General features: G+C 36.8%; 1 protein-coding gene across 1 annotated transcript in view; it reads right to left on the bottom strand.

The window, feature by feature from the left end:
- Positions 1 to 12,476, bottom strand: part of gpr156 (G protein-coupled receptor 156) — a gene marked incomplete at both ends in the record, with an annotated part of 114,424 nt that overhangs the window by 83,008 nt on the left and 18,940 nt on the right. The window contains 1 exon segment of the mRNA XM_084314420.1: positions 11,527 to 11,637. Coding sequence (XP_084170546.1) covers positions 11,527 to 11,637 — 111 coding nt within the window.

Below are 12,476 nucleotides of genomic sequence, written 5' to 3'. Positions count from 1 at the left end.
TCCCTCTCTCCGCTGCTCGGGAGGAGTTCTGGGAGTTGGACCTTTCTTTCCTGGGTACGGGTCCCGATCCCTTAGGGTTCGGAGGGGGAGTGAGAGGTACCAATGCAGGCTCATCGTCCTCGTCTTCCTCACCCTCCCCGGCTCTATCCACGGCCAGGGTTATTGACTCATGGTCCCTAGGTTCCATCATTAGACGGATCTCCGTGTGCCCTGCACTCCTTAGGCTTGAGATCGCGCTGATTATGGCTTTCCCCAACCATATGCCTCTTTGGCCATATCCTCGAGACCTGCCCCACATCAGGTTTATGGCTAGTCGGTAGGGCATGTCCTTAGTACCATGGCCAGCATAGATTTCCCTTTTCTGCAGTAGTTCCTTTATACGGGACACCAGTCTGTCCCAGTTTATGTGTGAGGACTCTATCTCCTTGTATTGGTCTTGACTTAGTGTCACATGGACAATTTTCTCCGCGTGAAACACCTCATAATCACACTCTGTGATTACTGCCTTGCCTGGTTTCAGGGGCTTTTTGGTCCTTTTTTCCATTACCTGTTTCCTCAGGTTCCGGTAGTAAGAGCCTCCTGCCGTTACCATGCTTGTTTCCCATCTACCATAGTTCGTCAATGACGGACCAGTGAAGGTGAGGATTGACCATGGTGTCTCAGAGTTATCGGTCCAGACTGGGTAGTTAGTGACTGTTATGTTTGGTGATTGTCTGTGAGACCTTGTAGATGTCACTCTCACCCCTGAGTGTTCACCACGGGGAGATATATAGGTTGCTCTCGCTTGCCTCACTTCCTCGTGACCACGTGGTCCTGGGCTCATGCACTGCAGGGAGTGATCTCGCTCCTGCAGCTCCTTCAGCTCCTCCTCAAACTCCTCCTTCTCCAGACGAGACTGCAGCAGCTCCTGTTTGGTGCTTCGCAGTTCGTCTCTGGTGGTGTGGAACTGCTCCATCCAGTGGGCACTCTCGTCCCTGCAGTCCTCTAGCTGCTGCTGCAGGGAGCTCACCGAGGTGTTCACACGCTGCCGCTCTGCCTCGATACCTGCCTGAGACTGGGACACCTGCTCCATGCTGCTCCTCAGCCTCTCCATGTCGGTGCTGTACTGCTCCCTGAGGGTCTCGGATCTCCCGGTCGTGCGTGGCCACCTCGTCCTTCAGCGCCCCCTTCAGGGCCGTGAGCTCTCGCTCCCGCTGCCTCAGCGTCTCCTGGAGCTGGAGGTTGTCATCCAGTTAGCATTCAGTTCACTCCTGGCTTGTCAGCCCATGTTCCAGTGAACGCGCCGTTTTAGCTAGCGTCACGTAGCCTCGGGCTAGGTAGCCATCCAGGGAACATTCAGTGAACGGTCGTCTTGGCTGCGTGTCACGTAGCTTTGGGCTAGGTAGCCATCCAGCTCGCCTCTCTGTGAACGGCCGTTTTGGCTGCGCTTCACATACAATCTCCCCTCCTTACAAACAGTATCTTTGGGCTAGGGGAGCCATCCAGTTCGCCTTTCTGTGAACGGTCGTTTTGACTTCGCTTCACATACACACTCCGCTCCTTACAAACAGTGTCTCCGGACTAGGGAGCCCTCGCCTTTCTGTGAACGGCCGTTTTGGCTCGCTTCACATCCACACTCCGCTCCTTACAAACAGTGTCTCCGGACTAGGGAGCCCTCGCCTTTCTGTGAACGGCCGTTTTGGCTTCGCTTCACATCCACACTCCGCTCCTTACAAACAGTGTCTCCGGACTAGGGAGCCCTCGCCTTTCTGTGAACGGCCGTTTTGGCTTCGCTTCACATCCACACTCCGCTCCTTACAAACAGTGTCTTTGGGCTAGGGGAGCCATCCAGTTCGCCTTTCTGTGAACGGTCGTTTTGACTTCGCTTCACATACACACTCCGCTCCTTACAAACAGTGTCTCCGGACTAGGGAGCCCTCGCCTTTCTGTGAACGGCCGTTTTGGCTCGCTTCACATCCACACTCCGCTCCTTACAAACAGTGTCTCCGGACTAGGGAGCCCTCGCCTTGGGTAGGGCCAGTTCGCTTCCTGTGGGCAAAGCACGAAATTATGTTGCACTTGTAACTCCCCCCAGAGCTCTATAAACATTATGTTACCCTTTAGTTGTGAGTAAACGTTGCTTTAATCACCAAGATAGAGCTTTCTATTCATTTGTGATATCCCCGAGTACAGCCTTCCACTCGAGTCGCCAGTAGAGCTTTCTACTTTAATTTTTGCCAAATCTGTAATTTAATTTTACTCCAGAGTCTTTTGACAGTAGTCTTGTCTTCTTCGGCCGTTTAGCACCTATTTTGGTTAGTATAAATGCCCATCGCCAGGGACGCCATGTTGAGTACCGGTCGTAAACCGAGGTCAGATTGATTATCCCATAACTCATTGGTCCGAATCCCAGCTTCAAGCAGCGTCCTGCGAAGTTTGGGACGTCTAGGACTCAATTGTGTCTATAAACTTCAGGGCTTAAACTCAGCCGACCTCGGCTCACACACAGACACCCCCCCGTCCCCTCCAGTCATACAGTTGATGGATTGGAGTTGCGGGGTGTATTTACTTTATTCTATTTTAATCTATTCGGTTGGCCGTAGAGTTTACTTTTATTTATTTTGCTTTAATCTACTAGGTTGGCCGTATTACCACTATATGGCTTTACTTGATAATCCCATTATAGCTAGGGATAAAGCCACTTATTCTATTTCATTCTATTCATAATCCTATGTCTCCTTTTACTCCATAGGTATAAAGCCACACTTCTAAAGTTTTACATCATTAATCAAAACGCAATACGGGACCGCGTGGTTGACATATTTCTCTTTAGGCCTCCATATGGATAAAGCCTTAATGCATAATCATAAGTCTCCTTTTACTCTACTTGATAAAGCCTATAGTTATAGTTATATCCCCATTATAGCTAGGGATAAAGCCACTTACACATATTGTTTTACATCATTAATAAAAAATGCATGGGGTGAAGTTACAAATGCAGAACACATTTCAATGCTTACCCGGCCGTCTGGTCAGAAGAAAGGCTACAAAGGATATATTTATAGAGAGGTTTAATTAGAAAAAGCAAGTTACAAAAAGAGACTGAATTAGAAAAAGTGTCCATTTCAGTTAAAATATGCACAGAACAAAACATCTCATCTCTGCACGGCTTGTGCCCCATGTCTGGCAGCAGGATCTCCATTCAGTTTAAAATAAGCACAGAACAAAACATCTCATCTCTGCACGGTTTGTGCCTCTTGGCTAACAGCATTCTTCTTTCAGTTTTAAAATAAGCACAGAACAAAACATCTCATCTCTGCACGGTTTGTGCCTCTTGGCTAACAGCATTCTTCTTTCAGTTTTAAAATAAGCACAGAACAAAACATCTCATCTCTGCACGGTTTGTGCCTCTTCCTATCTCTCCATGTCAGTGTAAAAATCTCTCCCTTTCTCTCGCCCGTTGGCCCTTATAAAGCCCCCAGATCTCTTCTGCTTATTGGTCCAAATACAGCGCTGTCACCGTGATGTCATTTCACCAGCCAGTCAATGCACGGCTCGTGGGGACTGGCTCTCCTCCCTTTTTACTCCACTAGGCTGTAACTTGAAAGTAACTGTAACGTTTTTCGCTGGAACAGACTCCCTTTGTTCTCTGGCCCCATCTCACTCAGACCCCACAAAGGGTTAACCAGTTTAATGCGTCTGCCGGCCGGAGAGCTCCGGAAACTCCCTACTGCAGGCCCCTCTCTTCTCCACTCCTTTCTGACTGGGCATTACCAGCCCAGGCCTAGATACTTGTTCAAAGCGTATATGCATATATATACGTATACACATATATATGTATATATATATATATATATATGAATACATATCACATCTAGACACCTACAGTAACATATGCCTAGATTTAAAACAGATATATACAATAAACCTATTAAATCATACAAGGGACAGAGAGAACAGGATGTCATTTATACAAAGTGTCACTTAGTTGGCTGTGACACTTTACAATAACACAGAGATATATCACAGTATATAACACAGATATGTATCACAGTATATAACACAGAGAGCACAGAGATATATCACAGTATATAACACAGAGATATATCACAGTATATATCACAGTATATCACAGTATATAACACAGAGATATATCACAGTATATAACACAGAGATATATCACAGTATATAACACAGAGATGTATCACAGTATATAACACAGAGATATATCACAGTATATAACACAGAGATATATCACAGTATATAACACAGAGATATAGCACAGTATATAACACAGAGATGTATCACAGTATATAACACAGAGATGTATCACAGTATATAACACAGAGATATATCACAGTATATAACACAGAGATGTATCACAGTATATAACACAGAGAACACAGAGATATATCACAGTATATAACACAGAGATATATCACAGTATATAACACAGAGATATATCACAGTATATAACACAGAGAACACAGAGATATATCACAGTATATAACACAGAGATATATCACAGTATATAACACAGAGATATATCACAGTATATAACACAGAGAACACAGAGATATATCACAGTATATAACACAGAGAACACAGAGATATATCACAGTATATAACACAGAGATATATCACAGTATATAACACAGAGAACACAGAGATATATCACAGTATATAACACAGAGAACACAGAGATATATCACAGTATATAACACAGAGATATATCACAGTATATAACACAGAGAACACAGAGATATATCACAGTATATAACACAGAGATATATCACAGTATATAACACAGAGATATATCACAGTATATAACACAGAGATATATCACAGTATATAACACAGAGATGTATCACAGTATATAACACAGAGATATATCACAGTATATAACACAGAGATGTATCACAGTATATAACACAGAGAACACAGAGATGTATCACAGTATATAACACAGAGATATATCACAGTATATAACACAGAGATATATCACAGTATATAACACAGAGAACACAGAGATATATCACAGTATATAACACAGAGATATATCACAGTATATAACACAGAGATATATCACAGTATATAACACAGAGAACACAGAGATATATCACAGTAAATAACACAGATATATATCACAGTATATAACACAGAGATATATCACAGTATATAACACAGAGATATATCACAGTATATAACACAGAGATATATCACAGTATATAACACAGAGATATATCACAGTATATAACACAGAGAACACAGAGATATATCACAGTATATAACACAGAGAACACAGAGATATATCACAGTATATAACACAGAGATATATCACAGTATATAACACAGAGAACACAGAGATATATCACAGTATATAACACAGAGAACACAGAGATATATCACAGTATATAACACAGAGATATATCACAGTATATAACACAGAGAACACAGAGATATATCACAGTATATAACACAGAGATATATCACAGTATATAACACAGAGATATATCACAGTATATAACACAGAGATGTATCACAGTATATAACACAGAGATATATCACAGTATATAACACAGAGATGTATCACAGTATATAACACAGAGATATATCACAGTATATAACACAGAGATATATCACAGTATATAACACAGAGAACACAGAGATATATCACAGTATATAACACAGAGATATATCACAGTATATAACACAGAGATATATCACAGTATATAACACAGAGAACACAGAGATATATCACAGTAAATAACACAGATATATATCACAGTATATAACACAGAGATATATCACAGTATATAACACAGAGAACACAGAGATATATCACAGTATATAACACAGAGATATATCACAGTATATAACACAGAGATATATCACAGTATATAACACAGAGATATATCACAGTATATAACACAGATATATATCACAGTATATAACACAGAGATATATCACAGTATATAACACAGAGATATATCACAGTATATAACACAGAGATATATCACAGTATATAACACAGAGATATATCACAGTATATAACACAGATATGTATCACAGTATATAACACAGAGAGCACAGAGATATATCACAGTATATAACACAGAGATATATCACAGTATATATCACAGTATATCACAGTATATAACACAGAGATATATCACAGTATATAACACAGAGATATATCACAGTATATAACACAGAGAGCACAGAGATATATCACAGTATATAACACAGAGATATATCACAGTATATAACACAGAGATGTATCACAGTATATAACACAGAGAACACAGAGATGTATCACAGTATATAACACAGAGAACACAGAGATATATCACAGTATATAACACAGAGATATATCACAGTATATAATACAGAGAACACAGAGATATATCACAGTATATAACACAGAGAACACAGAGATATATCACAGTATATAACACAGAGATATATCACAGTATATAACACAGAGATGCATCACAGTATATAACACAGATATATCACAGTATATAACACAGAGATGTATCACAGTATATAACACAGATATATCACAGTATATAACACAGATATATATCACAGTATATAACACAGAGATGTATCACAGTATATAACACAGAGATATATCACAGTATATAACACAGAGATATATCACAGTATATAACACAGAGATGTATCACAGTATATAACACAGAGATATATCACAGTATATAACACAGAGATATATCACAGTATATAACACAGAGATATAGCACAGTATATAACACAGAGATGTATCACAGTATATAACACAGAGATGTATCACAGTATATAACACAGAGATATATCACAGTATATAACACAGAGATGTATCACAGTATATAACACAGAGAACACAGAGATATATCACAGTATATAACACAGAGATATATCACAGTATATAACACAGAGATATATCACAGTATATAACACAGAGAACACAGAGATATATCACAGTATATAACACAGATATATATCACAGTATATAACACAGAGATATATCACAGTATATAACACAGAGAACACAGAGATATATCACAGTATATAACACAGATATATATCACAGTATATAACACAGAGATATATCACAGTATATAACACAGAGAACACAGAGATATATCACAGTATATAACACAGAGAACACAGAGATATATCACAGTATATAACACAGAGATATATCACAGTATATAACACAGAGAACACAGAGATATATCACAGTATATAACACAGAGAACACAGAGATATATCACAGTATATAACACAGAGATATATCACAGTATATAACACAGAGAACACAGAGATATATCACAGTATATAACACAGAGATATATCACAGTATATAACACAGAGATATATCACAGTATATAACACAGAGATATATCACAGTATATAACACAGAGATGTATCACAGTATATAACACAGAGATATATCACAGTATATAACACAGAGATGTATCACAGTATATAACACAGAGAACACAGAGATGTATCACAGTATATAACACAGAGATATATCACAGTATATAACACAGAGATATATCACAGTATATAACACAGAGAACACAGAGATATATCACAGTATATAACACAGAGATATATCACAGTATATAACACAGAGATATATCACAGTATATAACACAGAGAACACAGAGATATATCACAGTAAATAACACAGATATATATCACAGTATATAACACAGAGATATATCACAGTATATAACACAGAGATATATCACAGTATATAACACAGAGATATATCACAGTATATAACACAGAGATATATCACAGTATATAACACAGAGAACACAGAGATATATCACAGTATATAACACAGAGAACACAGAGATATATCACAGTATATAACACAGAGATATATCACAGTATATAACACAGAGAACACAGAGATATATCACAGTATATAACACAGAGAACACAGAGATATATCACAGTATATAACACAGAGATATATCACAGTATATAACACAGAGAACACAGAGATATATCACAGTATATAACACAGAGATATATCACAGTATATAACACAGAGATATATCACAGTATATAACACAGAGATATATCACAGTATATAACACAGAGATGTATCACAGTATATAACACAGAGATATATCACAGTATATAACACAGAGATATATCACAGTATATAACACAGAGATATATCACAGTATATAACACAGAGAACACAGAGATATATCACAGTATATAACACAGAGATATATCACAGTATATAACACAGAGATATATCACAGTATATAACACAGAGAACACAGAGATATATCACAGTATATAACACAGAGAACACAGAGATATATCACAGTATATAACACAGAGATATATCACAGTATATAACACAGAGAACACAGAGATATATCAAAGTATATAACACAGAGATATATCACAGTATATAACACAGAGATATATCACAGTATATAACACAGAGATATATCACAGTATATAACACAGAGATGTATCACAGTATATAACACAGAGATATATCACAGTATATAACACAGAGATATATCACAGTATATAACACAGAGATATATCACAGTATATAACACAGAGAACACAGAGATATATCACAGTATATAACACAGAGATATATCACAGTATATAACACAGAGATATATCACAGTATATAACACAGAGAACACAGAGATATATCACAGTAAATAACACAGATATATATCACAGTATATAACACAGAGATATATCACAGTATATAACACAGAGAACACAGAGATATATCACAGTAAATAACACAGATATATATCACAGTATATAACACAGAGATATATCACAGTATATAACACAGAGATATATCACAGTATATAACACAGAGATATATCACAGTATATAACACAGAGAACACAGAGATATATCACAGTATATAACACAGAGATATATCACAGTATATAACACAGAGATATATCACAGTATATAACACAGAGAACACAGAGATATATCACAGTATATAACACAGAGAACACAGAGATATATCACAGTATATAACACAGAGATATATCACAGTATATAACACAGAGAACACAGAGATATATCAAAGTATATAACACAGAGATATATCACAGTATATAACACAGAGATATATCACAGTATATAACACAGAGATATATCACAGTATATAACACAGAGATGTATCACAGTATATAACACAGAGATATATCACAGTATATAACACAGAGATATATCACAGTATATAACACAGAGATATATCACAGTATATAACACAGAGAACACAGAGATATATCACAGTATATAACACAGAGATATATCACAGTATATAACACAGAGATATATCACAGTATATAACACAGAGAACACAGAGATATATCACAGTAAATAACACAGATATATATCACAGTATATAACACAGAGATATATCACAGTATATAACACAGAGATATATCACAGTATATAACACAGAGATATATCACAGTATATAACACAGATATATATCACAGTATATAACACAGAGATATATCACAGTATATAACACAGAGATATATCACAGTATATAACACAGAGATATATCACAGTATATAACACAGAGATATATCACAGTATATAACACAGATATGTATCACAGTATATAACACAGAGAGCACAGAGATATATCACAGTATATAACACAGAGATATATCACAGTATATATCACAGTATATCACAGTATATAACACAGAGATATATCACAGTATATAACACAGAGATATATCACAGTATATAACACAGAGAGCACAGAGATATATCACAGTATATAACACAGAGATATATCACAGTATATAACACAGAGATGTATCACAGTATATAACACAGAGAACACAGAGATGTATCACAGTATATAACACAGAGAACACAGAGATATATCACAGTATATAACACAGAGATATATCACAGTATATAATACAGAGAACACAGAGATATATCACAGTATATAACACAGAGAACACAGAGATATATCACAGTATATAACACAGAGATATATCACAGTATATAACACAGAGATGTATCACAGTATATAACACAGATATATCACAGTATATAACACAGAGATGTATCACAGTATATAACACAGATATATCACAGTATATAACACAGAGATATATCACAGTATATAACACAGAGATGTATCACAGTATATAACACAGAGATATATCACAGTATATAACACAGAGATATATCACAGTATATAACACAGAGATATATCACAGTATATAACACAGAGATATATCACAGTATATAACACAGAGCACACAGAGATGTATCACAGTATATAACACAGAGAACACAGAGATATATCACAGTATATAACACAGAGAACACAGAGATATATCACAGTATATAACACAGAGATGTATCACAGTATATAACACAGAGATGTATCACAGTATATAACACATAGATGTATCACAGTATATATCACAGAGATGTATCACAGTATATAACACATAGATATATCACAGTATATATCACAGTATATAACACAAATATATCACAGTATATAACACAGAGATGTATCACAGTATATAACACAGATATATCACAGTATATAACACAGAGATGTATCACAGTATATAACACAGAGATGTATCACAGTATATAACACAGATATATCACAGTATATAACACAGAGATGTATCACAGTATATAACACAGATATATCACAGTATATAACACAGAGATATATCACAGTATATAACACAGAGATGTATCACAGTATATAACACAGAGATATATCACAGTATATAACACAGAGATATATCACAGTATATAACACAGAGATATATCACAGTATATAACACAGAGATATATCACAGTATATAACACAGAGCACACAGAGATGTATCACAGTATATAACACAGAGAACACAGAGATATATCACAGTATATAACACAGAGAACACAGAGATATATCACAGTATATAACACAGAGATGTATCACAGTATATAACACAGAGATGTATCACAGTATATAACACATAGATGTATCACAGTATATATCACAGAGATGTATCACAGTATATAACACATAGATATATCACAGTATATATCACAGTATATAACACAAATATATCACAGTATATAACAGAGATGTATCACAGTATATAACACAGAGATATATCACAGTATATAACACAGAGATATATCACAGTATATAACAGAGATATATCACAGTATATAACACAGAGATGTATCACAGTATATAACACAGAGATATATCACAGTATATAACACAGAGAGCACAGAGATATATCACAGTATATAACACAGAGATATATCACAGTATATAACACAGAGATGTATCACAGTATATAACACAGAGATATATCACAGTATATAACACAGAGAACACAGAGATATATCACAGTATATAACACAGAGATATATCACAGTATATAACACAACCCACATATACTACACAGGGTAAAAGAAGAGTCAGTATATTTGGTTATGTAACCTCATGGAGAAGAGTCTGCCTACCACTCTCTTGTCAGGAACGCGCTGGGTGAACACCCTGTACAGCCTCCACGTCTTCCCCAGGATAGGACCAAACACCAGGGTGCTGCCGATGCAAAGAGCCCACGTCCTGGCCTGGGACAGATCACAGCAAGACCAACGATCTGGAGGTTTACATTCTGACTGTTGCTCTCTGAGCCATGACACTATCTGTCCCCCAGATACATATTCCATATGTACAGAGCATGACAGGGTGGGGTATTATCCCACAGTACAGTACAGGGTATGGTGGGGTGTTTACCTGTAGTAGTACAGGGTATAGTGGGGCATTTATCTGTAGTAGGGCTGTCCCAGACTAAGGATTTGGATGGTCGACTATGATTGGCCACAATTTGCCGTTAGTCGACTATTGGTCGACAAAAAAAAGTATAATATTTTTTATATATTTTTTTTATATATATTTTTTTACATTTTTTATCATTCCATTTGGGCTGTGGGGGGTGCTTAATGTCTGAAGGAGTCGACTGAAGGCTTCTTGTCCTCTGCAAAAGCATGCAATTGGTCCACTGATGGATACATCTTGATATTTGTCTAGTCTAGTGTGTTCATTAGATGGGTGAAATCCTCTTTCAGTGCCTCTGTGCCCGTTTTCGTAGGCAGTTAGCCTCTGGTATGCGTGCCATTAGCGTTAGCCACGCTTCTAGGCCTCTTTTCTTTTGGAAAGAATGATACAAAAACTAAACAAAAAAAATTATTATAAATATTTACAAAAAAGTTTATTCGACTAAGAGGTTGGCTAGTCGACTACGGCTCCTTTCAACCGATTAGTCGACTAATCCACTAATAGGGGTCAGCCCTAATCTGTAGTAATACAGGGTATGGTGGGGTGTTTACCTGTAGTAATACAGGGTATGGTGGGTATTTACCTGTAGTAATACAGGGTATGGTGGGTATTTACCTGTAGTAATACAGGG

Source organism: Notolepis coatsorum (genome assembly GCF_963971535.1).
Source record: "Notolepis coatsorum genome assembly, chromosome: 5".
Taxonomy (NCBI): Eukaryota; Metazoa; Chordata; class Actinopteri; order Aulopiformes; family Paralepididae; genus Notolepis; species Notolepis coatsorum.
Note: the sequence above shows the minus strand (reverse complement) of the source record. Positions and strands in the feature narration are given on the sequence as shown.